Genomic DNA, 22952 nt, shown 5'->3' with positions numbered 1-22952 from the left:
AGCAGCGGAATAAGTTAGGGTGCAAAACAAACCGAGATGAGTAGATGAGTCTGTGTTGGTGTGCAGCACCGACAGGTTGTGTAGTTATAAATATTGCCACAAGAGGTCAGCCTTGGCGAGGTGTCACACACTTCAAACAGGAAACAGGGTGAAGTAACACCTGAGTTGTTAATGGGTTATAAAGTCAATGGATTCGTCACAGTAACAAAACATTTTTTTTTTTTTTATCACAGGTCAGTCGGTCAATCAGATCCAAGGTCGTCCACGTCGTTCACGTCGCCGTCCACAGCCTTGATGAGAGGAGGTGATTTCCTCTTTCGCCTGTCCAAGGCAAAGGGTGAAATGAAACGGTTTATTACGTCAGAGACAGAAAGGAGAGAAGGCGGCGGCGAGAAAGTGAGCGCTCACCTCATCTCGTTCCTCAGTGCGCTCAGTTGGCTGTGAAGCTGCTCGTTGGCCTCGATCTGCTCGTCCACTTCTCTCTGCAGCTTCTTTTTCGCGTGCTCCAGGCGCTCGATCTCCTCCTCCGCCTCATCCATCTGCCTCTTCGCCGTCTTCAGCCTCTGAGTCAGCTGCGGAGTTCACCAAAGTGAGACACTGAATCTGAACGGGTCAAGTCTGCTGCTGCTGCTGCTCGATGCTGTCAAACATGTGTGTACCTGGTCTCTCTGGCTCAGCAGGTTGGCGTTCTCCTCGTCCGCCTGCATCTTCATCTCCTTCACCTTGCGCTCCAGTTTGCGGTTTACTTGTTGCAGGTTGTTGTTGTCTCTGAGAAGCACAACGCACCAAGAGATCACATCACTTCTGCAGCTTCCTGTAACTAAACACCTTCCCGCTGTGTTCAGATGGGTCATTTTTTACAACCAGAGGAAAAGCAACATGAGTGGGTTCGCCCGCACCCATCGACACAGACTCTTTACGTCTGTAAATGTTTAAAGGAGAGCTTTGTTTAACCTTTATAAGGCCACATTTAAACGTGAACGTGCTCACCTCTCTTCTCCTTGCAGCCTCTCCTCCAGTTCTTGGATGCGGCTGTTAAGTTTGGAGACGAGTGAATCCTGGTTGGTCTTCTGGGATCCTTCAAGATGAGACACTCTGCTCTTCAGGTCTTTATTCTGACAATGGAAAGAGGGAAGTCATAAATTAAAGGTACGCTGTGGAGGTTTTGATCTGCAGCATATCAAGTCAAGTATTCCTTCTATGTGCACACATTGCTGCATTTAACCCAGCCAAGTTAGAACCTTTGGAGGCATTTACGTCACCTCAGTCATGGACATAGAGGGGATAGAACCAGTGACTTCAAGTGGCTTCCAATGGAGCATTATATTTATAAGCTGCTCCCTGTTGTGTTTATTATTTTTCCGAGAACCCATGCCCATTATTCCACCCATCCACATGACACAGTAGTTTGACATTTCCTTTACAAAAATCTGATTTACAACACTCATTCTGTCATTTGGCTGGCCCTCAGAGAAACACCCAGTGCAATTTGCTGAGTAACAGTGATTGCAAACAGAAACATTTGGTTTGTTTACGTGAAAACAAGGCAACTCGAGAAGGTTTCCACTAGACCGAACACGTCAGCAGTAGAAGAATATCAGAGTACCGATGATATTTATTCCAGAATTTCCTGCAGGTTTGTGACTAACATACAGTACCTGGTTTTATTAGTTTATTTTTTTAGAGGCACTAACACCCTAAATAAAACCAATGTAATCCTGTTGGTCTATCAGCTCTAGAAGGAATATATTAATTGCAAAACTGAGTGCAAAATAATTAGATAGTTGGAATAGTTAAGACCAGAATAAATGTGTCAAAGCTGATAATAACTGATAATATCCAAATTGTACCACACAGTTAAAGTGATATTTTTTTTCTGATGGGCCTTGTTGTAAGTGTGTAAAATGTTTTTTTCCTGACAGGTCCACAGCAGTTCATTGTATATTCCTTGTATGAGAGAGGGGGCCCTTACCTGTCTCTCCAGGCTTATCTTGTCACACTCCAGGTCCTGCCTCACAGCTCTCTCCTGCATCAGCTCGTTCCTCATCTGATCCATCTGTCACACACAGCCAACAAAAAGGGGCTCAGTCTTGACATGTACCGTAACCGTTTAGCGGGTTGAAAAGGTTGTGGACACTCAACTTTTAACTAATTGTGTGAGCTAAACATGAGCTTGTGATTGACATGTTTCCCCGTCAATATTCACTGAAAACATGGACGTGGAGCGTTATTAAATGGGTCGGATTTCTGTGATGAGCATGTCTCTCAGGTTGCACGAAAAGTTTTCTGGCTTAACTTGTAAGACCAGAGGAAATGCTGTCTGGTCACATCGTGGCCACGTCGGATCTAAAGGCTCTGGTCACTAATATCGTCTAGAGGCCCAGAGAAGGGGGGGGCGTGAATAGCTGCTCACAATGGTTCTGTCTGCATCCAAAACAATGCTTTGTGTCAATTAGTCTGTCCCACTCTGCTCCCATTAATAGTGGCCTACTTTACAGCAACACACCAGCAGTGAAGAACTGCATGTTATTTCAGAGGAGAAGAAGAAGATGAAGAAAACATGTTGTCTGAGGGGAAATCTGAGCACTAAGCTCCACATCTGTTTGTGATGAGTATTACTATTAACCATTACAGGGCAGGGTGTTCAGGCAATAATAATAACTCTATCTCTCATAGATTGTTTCTACGCTGTGGGGAAATTTCTGAACGTTGGCTAAAGCAAAAACACAGAGGGAGTGAACCTGCCTGCTCTTTGGTTTTATCTAATCGCTCCATGAGGCGGTCAGCACTGCAGCGCTCATCATTAAGATCTTCTTCGAGCTGACTGATGCGACCCTAGGAGGAGGAGGAGGAAAAATGCGTTAATTTACACGGCATCTCACTGCAATGCTCACCAGAAACACGGAGGGGGGGACATGATGAATCCATCCCTTGAGGCAGCGGTTTGAAGACTGACTCAAATTAAAGGCAGAGGAATAATATGAGGAAGCCGAACAAGAGTAGTGTTTGACAAAGGAAGGAGGGGGTGGGGGTGGAGGGGTGGGGGTAGATTTCTGAGAACTCCCAGACAGGTCTGATAAGTTTTTACAGTAAACACGAGCTTCCTCGGTTGGTACGCAGTGTCAACAGTGAGCACACACTGTCACTGTGTAATGTTTTGTCATCAGCCAGAGCAGCTGTGCTGAGCCGTGACACGCTGTTCGCAGGGCTTCTTTACATTACAGTTCACGAGGACAGGTGAGAGCGCACCAGTACAGATGAACACACAAATACTTAAAGCCTGGATGTGATCTCAGTCTTTAAGGTTCAAAGTGAAAACAAAAACAAAAACACGTCACCACAGATAATAACGGATTATAGCACTTGGTCTTGAATACGTGGATATAAATGTTTGATATCTATCTACAGATTAACAGTGATAACGATAATCTGCATAAACTTTTTAATTAAAAAACAATTTAACCTCTCCTATTTCAGAATTTATGAGCTGTATATGAATATTTAATACGTGCTTTACAGATGATAATGCAACTGTGAGGAGATTTTCTTAATGTGTCAATGACTCTAACTCCTCCTGTCACATTCATAACAATGTTGGTGTGGAAAAAAAGATATCAAAAGACAACTTAGGCTAGTCAAACACAGCTACGATGTCATCAAATATGTCTTCATGTTACATAATGGTAAATAATGTCAGATATATATTTTTGGGGGGTTGATTAAGGGGAAGAATCAAATAAGTCTTTATGTTTTTGTTTTTCTTGTTTCCAGTGTCTGTGAATGACGAGTTTTAATAAATGTACAAGCGTGAATATCTGCTGTTCCTTAAATGGCACTGACTGGAAATAAAAGGGTTAATCCTTGTTAAAATGGGCAATTTTACAAAAATACATATACATACTAAATACATATGCCATAAATAATTCAATTAATAAATACCTAAACCTGTGCCATATGCTATTTATTCATTTATTTATTTATGGCATATATCTGTAGGTATTTTTTTTAATTTATTCATTTATTTTTAATCATGGCAGAGTTGGTCCTCCGTATACACGCGGTGAAAATAACTGTTTAAACTCTCCCCTTGTTTAAATTGTTTCAGGGCTTAACATAAATGGGTGTGTCTGCTTTGAGTGACATGTGGTGGCTATCAGTGTTTGCTCGCTGTCTGCTTAGGCTCCAACTCCAATCACAAGCTGCCTCTTTGGTCATTTTGTTTTAATTATCCTGGAGTTGGGTGGAGTCAGACTCGGCTAAGCCATGGTTAAGAGCCTTGAAACAGCTCTTCAAAAACGCCATCGGTGACATCACAGATGCTTTGTCCATCATGCATATGTGAGTTAGAGGCATAGCTTTGGATGCATGTTTACCTCCAGGAGTTTGACCTGCCGCTCTCGCTCCTCCACCATGACCCCGTTCCTCTCCTCCAGCTCCTCCACCTTCTGCTCCAGCTGTCGCCCCCTCTGCTGGGCCTCCTGCTGCTCCCGGCGACACCGCCGCACATCCTCCTCCAGAGGAAGCAGCTTCACAGAGAACAGACCACAGATTAAACAAACACATGGGCGTAATGTAAGAATGTCTCAAATAGTGCTAATTTAATTTTTCATCGCACACATTTTTTTTTATCATCAAGTTATTGTGATTTTCATAGGTGACTAAGAAATATCAACCTTCGAAGTGATGAATCAGACAGACAATGAGTACCACACCTCTTCCTGGAGTTTTTTGGCTGCCTGTCGGGTTTTCTCCAGCTCTACTCCCTTTTCCTGCAGCTGTCTCCGCAGCTCAGCCAACTCCCTCTGACTCTTCTCTCTGGCCTCATCGACCTGACTCTGGAGCACATCTGTAGACGCCTCGCACTCCTCCATGATGCTATTCATCTGCAGATAAACAGAGCTCTCAGATAAGTGGTACTCTGTGTGCATGCACGTAGTTGAAAGAAGCTATGCACGCGCAAGAAATATCAGCTGTTCCCGGTAACGTCATGGGGCTTCGGGGTCAAGATAGCAGACACGCAGGCCTCATTTGGCTCCAAAAATATGGCGGGTTTTCCCATAAGGCCTAATAAATAATATATTTCCACTTTTCACCTTTCTCTGCAGCTGCTCCATAGTCCTGTCCTGCAGCCTCCTCTCGTCCTCCAGTTCGGTTTTTGTCTTCCACAGCTCCTCGATTTGTTTCCTCTCGTCCTTGAGTTTCTCTTTCAGGTCTCTGTGCTCGTAGTTTAGTTTGGTCAGCTTACCCTGTCAGAAAAAACAAACAGAAATGATCTCATCTCTACATGTCCTATCTGTCGTTTCATGACATTCAGCCTTTTTTTTTTTTTTTTTTTTTTTTACAAACAATACGGTGATGCTACCTGCACGTCCTCCAAGCGAGTGAGCAGCAACTGGTTGGACTGACAGATCTCCTCCTCATTCCTCCGGACGTCACTCAGCATTTCCTCCAACTCCTGCTTTTCCCTCTGAGGAAATAAACAAAGATGGGTGAAAATGTCAGAAAAAGAGCTCACCATCGTCACTCTGATCGCACATTAAAGTTCATTTTAAAGATGTTTTCCCCCCCGATCGCGTGGAGAACATTTATCTCTACGCCCCCACTGACACTGTCTTCCCACCTCCAGCTGCTTTGCTCTCTGCTCCAGCAGTTTCTCCGTGGTTTTATATTCCTGGACCGTCTGACTCAGTTGATCCACCTTGTTGTTGAGGTCTTGCACCTTTCCCCTCAGCTGATCTCTCTCCTGGCTCATCTCCTTCAGCTGCGCCTTAGCCACGCTCCCCTCCTCCTCTACTTCAACCTTCACCTGGTTGAGCAAGTCGTTGTTCTGAGAAAATAAAAATGAAGACGACCAACATCTAAATCACAGGTCTTCAACAGGGTAATGCAAAATGTTTGGTTGATTAGACATTTTTATATATGTTTTTTTTTTTTTTTTTAAATTTTCCCCCACAAAGTTAGATTCCTTTAAATGCACATTGACATGAATCCAACATATTTTAGTAAAGGGATAAATCGAGGTCAACATCTTTCAGTCAACACACTCATTCAGCGATATAGGAGCTGTCTTGACAGCGCACCATTTCACACAGAGCGCCACAATCTAAGCTTCCTGTACACAGTAGGCCCCGCCCTTATATCTGCTGAGCCAATCACAAGGCTGTATATTACACGCTGACTCAGGTTCCCTGCAATTGGTCCATAGCCTATTCAGTCCCCAGGTGAAATCCCGAAGCACTCTGCAATATTAGCAGGAAAAAAGCTAATAGTGTAGCTTGCTCCCATCCGCCAACGACTGAGGTCAAAATGGATCGCTTTGTTTTATTTACTTTATCTTTTAATTTCATATATATATGTATACTATTGTTACACGGTTGAAATAAAATATGAATATTTGATACATATAGAACACACATAGTAGGTAAGGGGTCCCTAATTAATTTCTCATCAGTTTGGGGGTCCTTGGTCTGAAAAACGTTGAAGGCGCCTGCTCTGAATAATGCTTATTGTTTCGAGTCTTCACTGGTACCTCTTTAGCCTGCTCCAAATCCTCGAGCATCTTCCCCAGCTCCTGTTCGTACTCCTCTTTCAGAGCAGCCATGTATTTATCATGAGTCTCCACCTCCTCTTTAAGCGCCCCCTTCAGGGCGCTGAGCTCCCGCTCCCTGTGGTGCAGCACCTCCTCCTGCTCCTCCTTCACCTGTAGCATCGCCTGGAAGTCCGCACGCAGCTGCGCCAAGTCCTGTCAGACATCCGTCAAAGAAATGTCAGGAGTCTGGAGAGGAGGCTTCCCAGCTGCTGTTGGCCTGTGAGGTGGTTGTTGTGTCGGCGTGGTTTCACTTACCTGCAGGAGGACTTCTTTCTCCGCATTTATCAACTCCGCCTTCGTGGCGTGGTCCAGCTCGTCGTGCATGTCCGAGAGCTGCTGCTGGAGGTCTTTCATCTCTGCCTTAGATCTTTCTTTCTCTGCCTTCATCTGGGTCAGCCTGACAACATCCGAAAAATAGCTCACATGAAGGAGAGAAGTCAGCTTCATCTCCACGAGAGATGTAGAAATTTTGGACTAGAACAAACAAGGCGTATGTAGACTTAAATCTGTATTCTGCCAGATGATCTTCATCCGATCATACATCACAGTTCACTTGAATGAACAAAGAGCCTGAGCAGAGGCTTAAATTAAGAAGGCGGAACATAGCGTTGACTTAGGGTTAGCTCTGCATTTCATTGCTGCTTCACTTGCTATTTGTGGAAATCTGTTTGACACACTTTATTCTAAAGCACTGTTTTTTGCTTAGAGCTACATCTATACTGTGAATAATCATCTGCCAGCGAGTCATTAGCTTAACTTAGCATTGAACTAAGTTTTATATACAATAGTTGGAGTGACTTTCAAAGACCTATAGATATGCCAGCCGGTGGCTCATTGTGAATATCTTCACGAGGCAGAACTTCACATCTAAACGCTGAAGTCCACATCCTTACTCCTGTAATGTAGACTGCAGTTTTTCCTCAATTTCAGCCAGTTTCTCCCTGAGTTTGCAGAGCTCTGTCTGACTTCTGGTCATCTCTTCCTGAAGTTTCTTCTTCTCCGTCCTTGCCTTCTCACAGGCCTTGGCTAACGTCATCTCATTCTTCACAATACAAGAACAACAGAGAGGAACATCATCAGTCACAGGGACAGGGAGGTGAGTTGTTCAGGGGTGAATCAGCAGGATGAGGCAGCACTACACCTTAGTCTCAGTTTCCAGTTTTTTCTTTAGGTCGGAGATTTCGTCCTTCAGCTCGGCCTGTTTCTCCCGCAGCAGCTTCACCCCCTGCACGTGTGTAACAAAAAGGGTTCATCGGAGGTTTCAAACAAAGACATTAAATCATGCTCGGCGCTGGCCAACATCTCATGCCAGCACTCACTTTCTCCTCCTCCTCCACATGTTCGGCGGTCCTCCACTTGAGGTTGTTGATCCTTTCAAGCAGCAGGTTGACTTTTCTTTGGGTGGTGGAGTCGTCATCGGTCGTCCTGAGAAGCAGGTAAAATATTTCACCAACACATAAACACGGCAGACAAGGAGACACACCGACACAGGACCTCTGAGTGGTGTAAAGCTGTTTCAGTTTATGTACAGAGAAAGTAAAACATGCAACATTTTTCGCCCTCGACCTTTAGCCTTACTTAAGAACATTTTTCAGGAAGGCGCAAGTTGGGAACTGTTGAAACTTTTCCATGTGAAGGAGTTATTTTATCAGTGAAAACATGTTTCTGCTCTGCATTCCTGACTACTACTTGAGCACACACAGCTGGAGCAGCACCAAACTACACAACATCATCACACAACCTCAACCTCAACTCAGTTCAATCATTTTTTTGTGAACATTTTACAGGAAACTTCTAACAGTGTTTTTAAATGAGTCTTTATTAAAATAAAGGTTTGAGATATGCATTTTCTGTTTTTGTGATTTGTGCGACAAGATCAAGGCCACTTTCTTCTGCCAAGTATGTAGCTATAGCAAGCAACTTGTTTAGCTTAGCTTAGCTTAGTTTAGCTTTGGAAACAGAGGAAAACAGCAAGCCTGCCAAGTACACACACCTATAAAAGTTGCTAATTAGTGATTTGAACAGTACAGCTGATCCTTTAGTACACTTGAGTTTAAACATATAAATTGTTTCCTGGTGAATGTACAGTGTTTTGTACCTTTGTAACTGAATAAATACATGCAAGAATAATGAAGGAGAGCAGAACACAGTTGAAAAGCTTTACTTTTACCAGAGAAATCATTGATTTAAAGTATTTTTAAAATTGGAGTTTGCATGCAGACCCTCAAGCGTTAACCTACCACAAAGGATATTTAATATAATGTATTTAATAAGACAGAGATGCATGATGGCATATTGTCTTTTAGGGCTTATGTCCATCCAGGTTTTTCATGCAGTTAGTAGTAAGTGTCTCCATAATATTCAGCTAGAGGCGTGTCTATGCATAACGTCACAATAATCCAGGACAGACAAGAAGACGGCCATGATTATTCGCTTTCTGCTGAGTAGAGGAAAACAAACTCCGTTTCTGCATGACTATCCAGTTTTTTGTCACGGATGGTTGACATGGCATGTTACATTTGAATTAATCTTTTTTTTTTTTTTACTGTTGGCACATTGTGATGCTGTCCGTTCCTCCTAGTTTCCAGGTAACATGATTAAAAGCTGCACAAAATAAGGTGTTTGGCTCAGCTCGAGTTATCTTTAGAGTTCAGACAACGCTCATCATTTAATTCTGCAAGAAAACAATACACACAAAAAAAAACACTGGGGGGCCTCTTACCCTTCCTTCAGGTAGGTGAACAGTATTTGTCTTGTTGAGTCTTCAGGAGGATCCGCTGACAGTTCTTGCTGTCCTTTCAGAAGATCAGGAGTGACCTGGTTAGAGAACATATAGCAAATAAATACGACCTTGTAAATGACGGCTTCGCCCCGAATCAAGCCTCCTCACCTGTGTATCTCTTTCATCAGCTCCACCAGTCTGGTCACTACATGACCTGAAGAGAGAGGGTCTCTCTGCTCTGTGAAGCAGTTTTGCAGCGTGCTGAGACGCCGCCTCTTGGCCTTGATGTCCTTTAAGCAGTGTGCTTTGCTTACTCTCCTCCCTCTTGTTTGCCAAAGCGGCTTCTCCGCCGAGCAGTCGAGCCCTGGCTGATCCAGGAGGATATATGCCACTCTGGGTTTCACCCCTGATGCCCCTCAGAGATGAGGCTCTGCTAGATGTGGAGGAGGACGAGGAGGAGTCCGAGGTCCGACGGCTGTCCACGCTGCGCGAGCGCCGACACGCCTCCGGGTCTAGTCTGTTCCTCGGGCCTCTTCCCCTCCGCTGGCTGCTGTTGAATTGGCTTATTAGCCGCCCTACGGACATGATGGAGTCTGTGTCCACTGTGGTTGGGGACCTCGCAGGAATTCTTTCACCTGAGGGAGGTGATTTGTTTTGGGCCACCTCAGCTGAGTCTCCCCCCGGGCCCTCGGCAGGCAGAGGGATCCTGGGTTTGGTCACATTTGTTGTCAGACCTGCGTCAGGACGAAGACCAGAGTGTAGCTGTCCAGGTCGGGAGATTGTTGGCGAAGGAATGACTAGGTTCAGGTCATTACTCTCAGGGTCATAAGGTCTCAGGAGCTCTGGGTGATTCTGATAATGAAACACAGAGGAGTTTGCAGTCCTCTGTGCCTCAGATGGAGAATGTCTTTCATCCGCGGACCTCCTCACCATTCCCGGGTTGTACCCTGCCTGGTGAGTGATGACAGAAATGTCCCTGTGGCAGTCCTGCCCAGAACTGTTCAGAACCACGTATGGTTGACCTTTAATACCCTGAACCTGCACCCTCACTCCGAACACGTTGTCCTGGCTGGGACCGTGCTGCATCATGTAGCCTCTCTGAATCCTGACATCTGGGGAGCTGCTCGATCTGTGAGACTCCATCCTGACTCTGACTCCGCCGGGTCTGGAGATGACCTGGTGAAAACACGCGTATATTAAAAAATGACACCGAGGGAGGCTGAGCCTGCATGGGAGAGTGAGCTGAAAACTGATGCTTCAGGTTGGCTGAGCTAAAGAAGCTGTTTACACAACACTGGAGCAGGGTCAGCGCCCCGGTGGGACGCAATGACAGACGTCCAGGGAGCTCCTCTCACAGCTGCACTCAGCCAACATAAAGACGGAATAAGTGAACACTTACGAGAGCGCGATATTGCTGCGCAATGAGAAACAGCCCCTTCTGTGTGCTAATGACAGCATACTATTGTACAGTGATAGCTGAGCCAAACTGCATGACGACTGCAACTGGCCGAGTTGGCTGAGCTGTCGTCACCCATCTCCTGCTATAACACTTGAAGAAATCCTTTGTCATCAAATGCGTTACTGCGAGGCTGAATCACACAAACACAAGAGGTGTTGTGTAGAAAACAATATGGTGTAATCCTGAGAGCCCCATTCTGAGCAAACCCCCTACAATTAATAACACTACAGACGGCAACTCCTCCATTAGTTCAAAAAAACTAAGATTAACACACAATTAGTACTTATTTATCTTTATTAATCGTTATTAACCATGCACTAAAGCTTCATTTATCAGATATAAGCCATTAATAAGTGCTGACTTTGAGATGCCAGGCTGTCCAATATCCATCTCCTGCATGAACAAGCTCAACTCAAACTGACCTTCTGGGATATTTTATCACAGAGTTGACTGTGAGTACGGTACAACGACGCGCGACAAAATTTCCAAAAGCTCAAACCTGGAACATTGTAATTTACACGGTCAGCACTTCAAACTTCCTCCAATTCAGCCTCCATTCGGCGCACATGTCTAGTGTGCAACAGTAACTTCACAGATCAGCTGAAAGTCATTAAATATTTTGGGCTGCCAGGTTTGACAAAAATCCGCACCCAGGTGTCACTTACTTTGTAGTTTTTCAAAATTCAAAAATCCCCCCAAGTTAACAAATCGCTTTTAAAGTGTCTTCTTATAATACTTCAATGGACCATTAATAAGCAGTTTATTAACTCAAACACATCTGCAGGTTACAAAGCCTGCGTAAGATGTAGAAGAAAAATCAAGTTCGTACGCATTTCCCCCCCCTAGTTTCTATATTAGGAAAGGCTTAATTGACATAATTTTTTTAAAGTTATTTCTCTATCACTTACCGGTATAACTAATAAGTTTAGTCAGTTTGGGTCCCAACTGGGTTTTATTCTGGTTTTACTTACTTTACGTCACAGAAAAAGGGCAACAGCTGGTAAAATTATTCAGAAATAAACACACATGTAAAAAATACCCCACTGTTCGCCCTGTCCTGTTGTTGGCAAAGAAGGAACTGGGTGTAACAATGTAAAGGAAAAAGAAGTTAGAATAAGATCCCGAAACTCATTAATCCGCTGATCTGCGGTGGAGGTCGTGACTCTATGGGATCAATAACTACGAGAAAACACTGAGCACAAAGACATGGATCAGAAACGTACCCGCTGTGTGTCCAGAGTGAGCGGTGGGTGAGTCTTCCTCCTCTGTCCGTCCACACTGTCCTCTGCCTCCGCCCGGACTCGATCACACTGCCCCGCTCAGAGAGGCGTTCACTGCCCGCTCCGACACACGAACACACGCATGACCGACTTCAACTGGTCCTGCTTGAGTCTTTATTTGTTTAAACCGCGAGGAAAGCGCGCTTTAGTTTGCTTTTACTTTTGAGCTTCCCCTGATACGAGCCGCAAATGTGTGCGTGGAAATGATGAAGACGTGACATTTTTTAAATCCTCTGGGGGTTTTGGTAACAGCCCTTCCCTGCTTGCAGTAAAAACAAGGTTTTTGTTTTTTTATAATTAGTTCTCATATTACTGTCAAAATCCAACACGTGTTACCATTTAAACCTTAAACTTTGACATGCGCTGATCATTTTCACTTCACTGTTCTGAAGCTGCACCAGATGTGTGTGTGTGTGTGTGTGTGTGTGTGTGTGTGTGTGTTTAAAGCATCTGAAGGACACAAAGACTCACAACTATTTGAAAAAAAAAGACATTTATTGCTACATTATTATTTTGACACATGCCTGTAGGCTACTTCAAACTGTACACATACTGTACACATTATGATAAGAGTATTTCAGATTATTTTAGTCATTTATTATTATTGTTATTATCTGTTCAGCAGTGTGATAAGCAAACAAGACGTTAATAACTGGGTAACACTGTATTGCTCGGAGCATGAAATGTGACTACGTCTAGCAAACTGCACAAAAACAAAAAACAAAAAATGTCTTCTGGTGTAAAGTTAAAAGCAAACATTATTAAAGTCACAATATTTGTATAAAATATAAGTTACATAACTTAGAAAACAAATGAAATGTTCTATTAAAAACTCTCAAACATGCACAGAGCTTGTTTGGCTACATCTGAAGAGCAATGAAAACACTGAGGGGGAAGAGGGATTCTGTCCACCTGTGTTTCGTGTAATCCTGTTGACAGTGCAATAACACAAACGTATGGTTCATGGAAATTTGATGATGCCCACATGTCAGAGAACATTCTTGGAGATCTGTTCATTCACAGAATGGTCAAACCCCTGCAATATTCACACACACTCTCTCTCTCTCTCTCACACACACAAACACACAGACACACACACACCACAGGAAAAATGAAATCCGATGTCTGAACACACAAACGTGGGAATGTCAGTCCTCTGAGAGCCGCTGAAAACACGAGTGCACATTGTAAATAGTGATACACTGTAAAAGTCATGGAAACATGTCTGGCTTTGCCAAAAATCAGACTGCATGATGACACCGTTGTCTGTGTCTACGCTCCACCGTGTTTCACCCGGTCAGGTATACTCCAACAGAAAGGTAATCAATAAATATACAAAATATGTACAAAACATCTGCAGATTACAATGCATTTGTCTGTTACGTGTTAAGTTCAGGCACAAAGTTAAAAGTCCGTCTGGGAAGTGAGGAGATAGATGATTGTTCGACTGCATCGCGCGTTCTAGTCGGAGGCCGCGGCGGCCTCTCCGCTCCGGTCCGAATTCACGAGAGAGACGGTTGGACATCCCAAACAGCTGAACGCTCCGAGGATGTTCTTCATTCAGCATCTGGAGGAAAACACCACGGAAGCATTAAAAATTATGAACAAAAGTCTTTCACATGAATATCATAAATGATTATTATTATTGTTATTATTTTTACTTTTAAATACTTGATGGTTGACTTGGTGCAGTCAGTGTCAGGTCCTCAGAGGTGGCCCATGGGGTTTGCCTGGTCGGTCATGCTGGGATGAAAAGCCAGATGCATGGACTGCGGATCTGTCATGACCGCGGACGCCTTCTCTTCCTCTCTCCTCCGCAGACACGCCGCCTTCGGGTTCAGGTTTCTCTCTGTGGGATTCAACAAATAACAGGTTAGCATTTGAATAAATAATAAAGCCTGTGGCATGTGTAAATACAGACGTTTTGGGAAACACCCGCTCATAGGGGATTGAAATGGTTGGTTAAAATGACTGCATGCATTAGAAAGTGTCACATGTAGTGATTTATTTATTAACGTAGCATGGTGCGTTTTAGAGTCTTTTGGCTTGATTTGGTTTTAGGATAAGATGAGATATGCCTTTGTTCATCCCACAACGGGGAAATTCTCCTTGTTAAAAGCATCAGAGACATTCAGCAGACAGTGCACATATGGGTGGACTAAAGAATAAAATATGAGAATGTAAAAAATATAAAAACAAACACACGAAAAAGGCAGTGTTCAACACCGCCAGAGCAGCAGGCAGACAAGGTTTGTAACAGGTTTGTGAACGGAGCGGGGCATCAAGCAGCTAAATTGCCAGATACCTCCCTCTGGAGTTGGTGGAGACCAAAACCAGAGCCAGAGTGAGGTTGAATTGTGATTTACCTCCATCAGGGGGTCATAAACAGGGCCTCAATATGAACACTAATGTTGCTCATTGTCTGTTAACTGCAGAAGCATGGACGACTGTTTTCCAGCAGATTGTTTTTTAACGTACTGTGCTACCCCCATGTGGTCAGAAGAAACAGGTTGATGCATGGTTAAATTCAACAAAAATAAAACAAAAATCACGTGCAAGTTAAGTCTGAGACTGAGAATTTTTTTGCTGGATAAATTCCAAAAGCCTGTTTGCATAATTTAAACATAATGTGCCTCCCTTTTATCACCAGGATCCCTCCTGCTCCTTCCTGTGCGACCCACCGTGCGACCCAGACGTCTCACCTCTGACTTGTTGCTCCAGGCTGAGGATCACCGCCACGGCCTGGTGCAGCACCAGCAGCTTGGTCTGCGGCTTCTCGCTCTTCAGGTGCAGTTGACACATGTGGCCCAGCTCCTTGAAGGCCTCGTTGATGTCCCGCACGCGCAGCCGTTCTCGGGCGTTGTTGGCCATCCTCCTCTCACGCTCGCGCTCAGCCTTCTGCTCCGGGCTCAGGTCCTCATCCTCGTGGATGCTGCAACAAGGTGAAGGAGCACACACACGTGTGTTGTCAAAACTGATGTTGAAACTGTGTGAAAGTTATAATCTGGAATTTTCTGCCCTCTGCTGGCCGCTGAGCCAAGAACATGTTTTTCGCGCTCTGCTGCTCTGAGAAAAAGGTTTGTCAGCATGTAATCAGACACACATTTATATTTAACAATAAATCCATTGGTGCTGTTGCGTTTAAAACTAGACTTTTTTAGGACATCTGTCCCTCGGTCGCTCTTACAGTCGCATCTGAGCAGTTTCCCCCCTTTTTTTTTAATTTCCATTCTTTTATCATTTGGTTTCGATAAAAAAAAAAAAAATAGAAATTTGTTGCTGGAGGTCATCCACATATGTCAGTATTGATTTCACTCAACTAGATTACAGATCTAAATAAAAAGAAAACATGCACTCAGACTTCAGAGCTGATGCCACAAAGAGGTTTGGCCTGAAGTAACCTCGGAGAGCAGAGACACCAGGACATGCTCTTTAATCTGAGAGATTTTCAGGATATACAGTAGGGTTTTAGACAAGGACAGACTTCATATGTTTCCAGTGACTTGATTAAGCGGAAAAAAAATCATTTGTGTCACGTTCGATGGCACAAATACACTTTTATGTGTGAATCAGAGAATTAATAATGTGATAGTTTTCTGTTCCTCAGATTAATGTCTTATTTTTTTGTTTGTATCAGTCACATCACTCTGGCCTCTGAGCACTGGTCTTGTATTGGTTGAATGATTAATGGTGAAAAATAATTAGCCCATCAATCAAATGACATGACACACAAGCGTGGTGAAGCTCAGGCTGGGCTGTATTTTTCTCTTTTTCTCTTGGTAGGACACTATATAGATTTACACTGGTTCATTATTGTTAAATGAGGATTTTTTTATTATTATTTGTATAACCACATGACTAAGATATACCTTTCCATCATTGATGTCTTTATCGTGAAGTGCGTGTCCTGGCAGCTGTTCTTAGTCGTCTTTTATCCTCCTTTAATTCACTGCAACTTCATGCTACATGAAGAAGAAATATGAGGGCGAGCTAAATAGGCTTGCCCAGACACAGCTGTCCTTCACAGCAGGAGGTCTGACAGTATTTTAAATTAGAGAAATCGAATGGCAAGGAGGCTGTTCTTCTGTTTTTTTTAGAGAGGGACTTTCATTTTGATGTCTGATGCGTAATAGCGTTGGAAAGCAACGGTAAGAGAAATCTAATTATTGTTTATTTTGCGCTATTAGTGAGCCCCGATTCACTCTTTTATCCTGCGTCTTTTATATTTTCACGGACGATTATCAATCACGCCCTACGCAGCCGTCTCCCCACAAAGCCTCCGAACAATCAGGTCAGTCCGATCTGGGGCAGGTTTTCTTTAACATGAAGCGCATGTTTTTCTGTGTTTACCTGTTTCTCGAGCTGTTTTCTCCATGTGTTTTGTGCTCGCTCTCCTCGTCCGATCTCGGGCTGTCTGAACTGTGGCCGTGATTGGTGTGCATCATCTCTTCCCGCTCCCCGCTTTCCATCTTAAGCTCCAGATTACCCTGAACTCCTAGACCACCTGTGGGAGATCACAAAAAAAATGTTTAAAAAAAAAAAAAAGCCTTGCAGTTAAAAAAAAAGATAGAGGAGGTGAAATACATGATAAATAAGTAGAAAGTTCACCTCTGCTTCCTCCTTGAACTGGCTGGAGCGTGGTCCTCTGTCTGACTGGGTACGGGTGGCCGTTCTGTGTGCGGCTCTGGAAGGCTGAGTGGTTGTTGTTCATGTTCACAGCTTCCACCTTGGCGACAAACGGACAAACAAAAACACATGAGATGTGGGCAGAAAATTCATGTGTACAAAAGTCCACGGATGAGTTCCTGTAAATGTTGAGCAATCGTTTGGCTCCATTAATCTTCCTAAGACACTCAGTCTCATAGAATATCCAACTCCAGGATCAAATGAGTCCCAAAACCAACATCTGCCCTCTCATTTCCAAAGCAACCCGGAGTAGATCTCTCGCTCTACAGATTTAATTTAATCTCAGACAATCTTAATCCTTCTCTTAAAACTACTATATACTCCCTAAACATACTCCTAATTCTCTCCAGGAATGAATCACTTGGAACTAACACATCATTTGGGGAAAAAAAAACAAATAAAAAAAATAAAAAAGTGAGAGAATTTAATACTCCCCCGAAGGATTAGACTAGAAAACCCCGATTCCCCCGCATATACTTCCACTCCAGCTGGGTTCAAATCCCCCGGTCTGCTAAAAGGGAAACATGCTGGAATGGGAGTGCACCACGCAAGCCGTCCCTCATCACCCCCACAGTGGAACACGCCGGAGCTTTCCACCCAAGGACGACACATCCCAGCGCCCTCCCATTGTGCTCAGTTTCCGATTTCAAGGACAACAACCTTTACGCGGGGGAAACATGCAGACCGGGCGGGTGGAAAATTCCTGAAACGGAATACCAGCAGACACGCACACAACATGGAATTTCCATGAACGCTGCCCTGACATTCTTTAAATACTTCAGAGTAATGGTCGTTCACCATGGCCGGAGTGTGACAAGAGAGCGGGAGAGCGCCGGCGGAGCCCGGGTGGCCGTGCTGGGTCTGGTTCAGGAGGCCTTGGATGTCAGTGGGCAGACCGGCCGTGGGGCCCACGGCGTGGTTCCTCAGGACGTGGATTACGTCGTCCAGGCGGTCCAGGCGGTCCTCCACCTGGGACTGGAAAAAAAAAAAAATACTGCTTTGACACCATCATCTATTGGGTTTAATTAAGACACACATGTATTAATATAAGAATTTAAAATGAGCCTCCTCTGATGTCTGTAAGTCAAAAAATATGTCTGTAAATTAGTCTCCACCTCATGACTCCAACCAAACAGTCTTCTGTATATGGATTAAACAAACACACCTCTTTTTCTCTTCATGCTAGCTGTGCTAACCGGCTGCTGTCTGGAGCCACACATGGCATTAATCTCCTCACCTGGCTCTTGTCAATATAGCAGATAAGGATGTTTCCCTAGATGTGGAAATATATCACATACATCTAATATTTCTATCATTTCTTTAGTAGCTGTAGTATTTCCAGTTCTCTGTCATTTGTCTCGTGTACATCTTCGTTGCTTAGCTACTCTCCTCTAATCGATAAAAATAAGTATTATGTTATATAAAGATATTATATTAGTTTGAAAATGATCTAAATTGTTCCAGGTGTGTAAAGATTAAATTTAATATTTGTTTAAATACACATTATAAGGCATGCACATGTTAGATAATTTAATATTGAATACTTTGAGGTATTACTACATTTGCTACAGTGCCCTCCTGGATTGAGTTTAACAATAATATTTCTATTATTTGAATATTAGGCAATAATTAATGTGTTGAGGGAGGTGATGTCACATCAGTTCTTTACCATAGATATGAGTGAGGACTCATAATGTGGGGAGACCGGCGCCTGCACTGAACTGCGGGGCCACATGTTGGTACCTGCACCAAACGAAACGAAATGTAAGTTAGTCGGAAGCCACGGAGCGCAGATTAAATGTCCCTCGCGCAGCTGATGCTATACTCCAAGTGTACCTGCAGGTTCGGCTGCATTCTGCAGCGGAGACGGAGACCTCACCGGCGTGGATGAGCTGGAGGGGAAGCTGCTGCTGGTGTGATCGGGGGAGTAAATCTGACAGCCGACACAAAGGGAGAGGGGGGGAGGGAGAAGGAAGGGGGGGCAGTGAGATGAGGGCATGGATCATTTTAAAAGCACAACTTGTCATTTCTGTGTTGGGTTTTTACAGCTGCTGCCACGACCGTTGGCGGAGGCTCGTAACCTGAGCTAAACTCATCAATTCTGGTCATTTTACTATTCAGCAGCCAATAAAAAGTCCTGCAGCACGAGGCCTTCTTTAATACGCACTGACCCTTCACTGGCAGGAAGGAAGTTTTGCATTATACCACTGGGGCTCTCAGGGCCTGGATTTATGCTTGTGGCCTGACTGTTTGAACACAGGGAGTAGATGAGCTGGTCTAATGGGATTGAGGTGGTGCATACTTACAGACGCCAGAGCTTTGCCCAGGGTATCGCCTGTCTGTGACGGCCCTGACACGTTTCCCCGGCTTCCTGAGACTGAATAAAAAAAAAAAAAAACTCAGAAAACAGAAGAATAAAGAGCAGTCAAATCAGACAAAGTCGCCAGCTTAATTTCCTCACCTGTGGAGTTCTCTGAGGTGTTGATCGACGGAGCTGGATTGTTGCGATGAAAACTGGACATGGGCGGCAGACCCCTGTTCATGTCCGCGGCCATCACCGAGTGTGGAGAGTAGTCCTGGACAGCAGGACGAGCGCACAGTTAAAAAAACCACAGGAGGTTAAAGCTCTTGGCTGCCGGCATCATCCGAGGCCGCGGAGGTAAGACTCACCAGGTGACTGTGCGTCGGTTGCAGGCCGCTGTAGCTCCCTGACTGCGTCTGGTGGGTCGTGGCTGCTCCCAGTGCAGCTTCATAGCCCTGCTGGTTCAGCCCGTTTACAGCGTTCCAGATGTCAGGTGAATTGCTCATCCCCTCTAAAAAAAAAAAAAAAAATGAATGAGAATATGTTACGGCCTGCGCTGGGACAGCATCTCAAACAGCCAGACAAGTCACGGAGCTCTAGTCAAACGGCCGATCACCTGAATTAGCCGGACAATGCTGATTAACACAAGTGCGGGAGGAAACTCTATTTTAAATGTCATTTGTTTTTACACTGATTTTCTGCACTGCATCATTTAACCACTTAATGGACTGACATCAGCGTAACAGATATGTCTGTCTGGTTTACAGTTTTATTTTATGTCACTGTTAATCTCATTTCTTAATTAGCATCTGAGATGATTTCACAGATGACATAACAAGTTGAACCTGGAACTTTGTCAGTAAGTAAAGGACAACAGAGCGTCCCTGAAAAGCATCGGTAAAGTTCACTCGAACGTAACGCATTGCACTTGTTCCGTGGACGATAAACATTTCAGTCTGAGCTCACCAAAGAACGTGCTTGCGAACACATTGTTGTGGGCCTTGGCTGACGGATGTGAGGATGAGTTCTGGTTGATGTTGGCAGTACCGGGCGACTGCCCATAGACCTGAAAGAGATAAATAAGCAAATGAGAGACATCTAAGCTGGGAAAGCAACTCTGAACACGGAGGCTATGTGCAAAAACACTAGTTTTCTGCGTGTCCGCGTGAATAGCGTGAGCGCGGGCTGAAGCAACAGTATTATGAAAACAAAGCAGAGAGCTGATGCACACTTAGAGCTATTGCGATAATCCATAAGCTGCAGATCCATGCACCTCCTCATCCGGATTTAGGAACCATTCACCATGAGAAATCCCTGCCCTAATCATGATCAGGTTCGGCTAGCTTCAGAAGACTGGGATGCAATTCCCCCCCTGAGATAAAATTAAATTCCTAGCCTTCTCTCGACTCGGAAAGAAACCAGACAGAGAGCAGGCTCGCAACCTGTGTGGAGCAAAACAGCAAACTAATCTAGACTAAAGGTACCTTCCTTATTCAGCTTATGTATTTATGTTCTTTTTTTTTCTTTTTTTTTTTAATTGCAAAGTGCGGCGCCACAATCTGCACATATGCACACAAAACACACTAACACATGCTCACTCACTCAAACACACCAAGAGGTCTGGGCTGCACCTGCACCTCTCTCGATTGCTTTGATGTGCCCCAGGAAATGAAAATAAACCTCCCTGCGCAGCATCAATGGGGTGTCAGTTACCCGGACGACAAGTTCTGTAAAGCAGGCTATTAAAGACTCTCTTGAGTATGCTTGTGCAAGCACACTCAGCGGCTCACACACACACAAAGGCACACGCATTTTGAGCGCGCGCACACACACGCAGCCGTGACCCTGGCTGGCATGAGTCCCATGGTGATTGTGGGCTAGGCCAAACAGAGGAGCCCCTGTCGACACTGGGCCCGTCTGAGCCGCCATGGGCAGCATATGGCAGAGGATAAAGCCAATTGTCCTCCTTACCATCAGCATAGCAGGCGACCCGTTAATAATGGTCACACCCCCGCCCCTGCACGCCCTCTCTGGCCCCCGCCGGAGAGGGGCCGTCACCATGGCACCTTCTTTTAGCATAGCATTGATTTAGGAACCATCAATCATTGAATCACAAATGATGAAAGACTGTTTTTTTTTCTTTTTTTTTTCTTTTTTTCAGCAGTTAAGTCGGAAGGAACTTAAACGCTATAAATTAATATTCACTTTAAAAGATGACGTCGAAGATGAAGTGTCCTCGAAGGCAATCTGTCGGCCGAAGAAGCGTTTTTAATCTAAAACCGCGCGCAAAGTTCTGCAAAAAGAAACAAACAGCCATATAATCTCTCCCCCTCCCTCCCCCCCTCCATTGTAAATGCACACAGGATTATGATGCTAGATGAGCGAAATATCAACTTGCTATTCAGGGCCTATGCTGTGCTCCGCCATGGCCAACTCCAGCCACATGCAACCAATTTTCTGCCTCTGTGATCCACGATGTCTGGATATGGTTAGTCTCACAGAGATCAAAGCTGCCTTTGATAATGGCTGCAGTGGTGGAGGGACTGCTCCAACATAGCGGGGTTAAATCAAATAGAAATAGCAGCAATCTGCTTCATGTCAAGATGTTTTCTGCTGCCAGGCTCAACTACATGGTACTCAGCAAACAGGAAGCAACCAGGAACGCTGCTGCATGGAAACAGGAGCGTTTTCAGCCTAGAAACCAGAAGTTAATTAAGATGTCACAGCATTAAATAACTGAATGAAAACCTTATTTACGGGGGAGTTGTGTGATTGAGATTTGTTTTTTGTTAAAGTCAGACTTATGTATATTCATTAGAAATGCTGCAAACAAACACTCAGATTAGATATTTAACCTTTAACTGTGTCAAAGAAACTGCTGCTTCTTGCATTAACTCCCCTAAGGTGCAACTTCTGAAGTTCAACAATAAGCTTCACACCACACAGCACACAGCTCTTCCAGGGACTGACACCTTTACGACACAAAGCTGTTTCTCACTGACACACACGAAACAACATTGTACGCTGTCAAATGTCCCTTCAGGGTCTCACAGAAAGTATTTCCAAATGAGAGGTTAGATGTTAAGTGGGAACACCGTTAACTTTTACACAAGTTGCACATAGATGAATATTTTCTTTTCACGCTGATGCCAGTTTGCAAAATCACGTCTGTTCAAAACAGACAAAACAGTGAACACACAAATATAACACCTGAGAGGACACATGCAGCGTGCAACAGCATCATCATCATGAAACACACTGACAGTAGCTCTGGAGATGTGACAGAAATCAGAAATGTACTCACTGGTTTCATGTTGTAGCAGTACATCAGAGAGTTGTTGCCTGTGCCAGAGACAGGATGAGCACAGTACATAACTCTGTCTGGTTTCAGCGCAGGACTCCAAGCTCGCAAGAAACAGTCCAAACGCAGCTTCTCAGTCCGTGTCTCTACTCATGTGTATATAGTCCACATGCACTCCTTCTCCTAAACCTACCCCTGCTGGTCATGCAGCTACCCGCAGACAACTTATGCAAATCAGGGCAGGACCATTTCAGGCGGCAGAGAGGGGTGGCCGAGGGAGGGCTGACGCTATTGCTGTAGCACAACAGTGGACATAAAAAACATGAGCGTCCTTTTTCTTTTTTCTTTTTTGTAGAGAGAGAAATAAACACAGTAAAACTGCAGTTTTTACAGTTTATTATCCTGACTCTTAATGAGGCAAAAAAAACATCAGAAAAATAACTTAAGCTTAATAATAATCAGGGAATTCCCTTCTCGTGAATGAGCCTGACCACACTAAACTAAATAAAGTCAGCAGTAGTGTAGTTAAGCACTTTATTTTATTTTATTTTAATTTTTTTATTATTTTTATTATTATTAGGAGTAGTAGTCCTGCTCCTGTATCTTCCTCTGT

At 44.2% G+C, this 22952-nt stretch overlaps 2 protein-coding genes across 3 annotated transcripts; both read right to left on the bottom strand.

Annotated features, from left to right (window-relative positions):
- Window positions 1–227: 227 nt before the first annotated feature.
- On the bottom strand, window positions 228–12222 carry LOC125015294 (cingulin-like protein 1). 2 transcript variants are annotated; one of them, XM_047597033.1, is made up of 19 exons: window positions 11994–12222; window positions 9480–10487; window positions 9312–9379; window positions 7909–8014; window positions 7731–7814; window positions 7483–7631; window positions 6845–6986; window positions 6530–6742; window positions 5621–5827; window positions 5363–5467; window positions 5094–5246; window positions 4713–4883; window positions 4374–4526; window positions 2746–2835; window positions 1973–2056; window positions 991–1115; window positions 660–768; window positions 409–572; window positions 228–321 (listed from the first exon to the last, which is right to left on the bottom strand). In XM_047597033.1, the coding sequence occupies exons 2-19, from the start codon at window positions 10452–10454 to the stop codon at window positions 243–245; spliced, it is 3177 nt and encodes a 1058-aa protein (XP_047452989.1). In that variant the 5' UTR covers window positions 10455–10487; window positions 11994–12222; the 3' UTR covers window positions 228–242. The 2 variants fall into 2 exon arrangements, with proteins under 2 accessions (XP_047452989.1, XP_047452987.1); XM_047597031.1 differs by having other exon boundaries at window positions 9312–9406; window positions 9480–10486.
- Window positions 12223–12524: 302 nt separating this feature from the next.
- Window positions 12525–22551, bottom strand: LOC125015522 (transcription factor 12-like). Its single transcript, XM_047597467.1, has 13 exons — window positions 22343–22551; window positions 20005–20104; window positions 19407–19549; window positions 19198–19312; window positions 19043–19113; window positions 18573–18669; window positions 18406–18479; window positions 17535–17711; window positions 16659–16776; window positions 16401–16554; window positions 14753–14982; window positions 13712–13899; window positions 12525–13617 (listed from the first exon to the last, which is right to left on the bottom strand). Exons 1-12 carry the CDS (start codon window positions 22409–22411, stop codon window positions 13757–13759), a joined length of 1491 nt encoding a protein of 496 aa, XP_047453423.1. The 5' UTR covers window positions 22412–22551; the 3' UTR covers window positions 12525–13617; window positions 13712–13756.
- Between the last annotated feature and the right edge of the window lie 401 nt (window positions 22552–22952).

This window comes from Mugil cephalus, chromosome 10 (genome assembly GCF_022458985.1).
Source record: "Mugil cephalus isolate CIBA_MC_2020 chromosome 10, CIBA_Mcephalus_1.1, whole genome shotgun sequence".
Lineage (NCBI taxonomy): Eukaryota > Metazoa > Chordata > Actinopteri > Mugiliformes > Mugilidae > Mugil > Mugil cephalus.
Note: the sequence above shows the minus strand (reverse complement) of the source record. Positions and strands in the feature narration are given on the sequence as shown.

Excerpts from the sequence above, each read along its gene's own strand:
- LOC125015294 (XM_047597031.1), bottom strand. The coding sequence starts at position 10,454 with ATGGAGTCTCACAGATCGAGCAGCTCCCCAGATGTCAGGATTCAGAGA. Across the intron at positions 7,815-7,908 it reads ATGTGGAGGAGGAGGAGAAA|GGGGTGAAGCTGCTGCGGGA; the intron begins GTGAGTGCTGGC and ends ACACACGTGCAG. Across the intron at positions 2,057-2,745 it reads TAGATAAAACCAAAGAGCAG|ATGGATCAGATGAGGAACGA; the intron begins GCAGGTTCACTC and ends TGTGTGTGACAG.
- LOC125015522 (XM_047597467.1), bottom strand. The coding sequence starts at position 22,411 with ATGTACTGTGCTCATCCTGTCTCTGGCACAGGCAACAACTCTCTGATG. Across the intron at positions 19,114-19,197 it reads CACCTCAGAGAACTCCACAG|TCTCAGGAAGCCGGGGAAAC; the intron begins GTGAGGAAATTA and ends TTTTTTATTCAG. Across the intron at positions 13,900-14,752 it reads CCTGGAGCAACAAGTCAGAG|AGAGAAACCTGAACCCGAAG; the intron begins GTGAGACGTCTG and ends TGAATCCCACAG.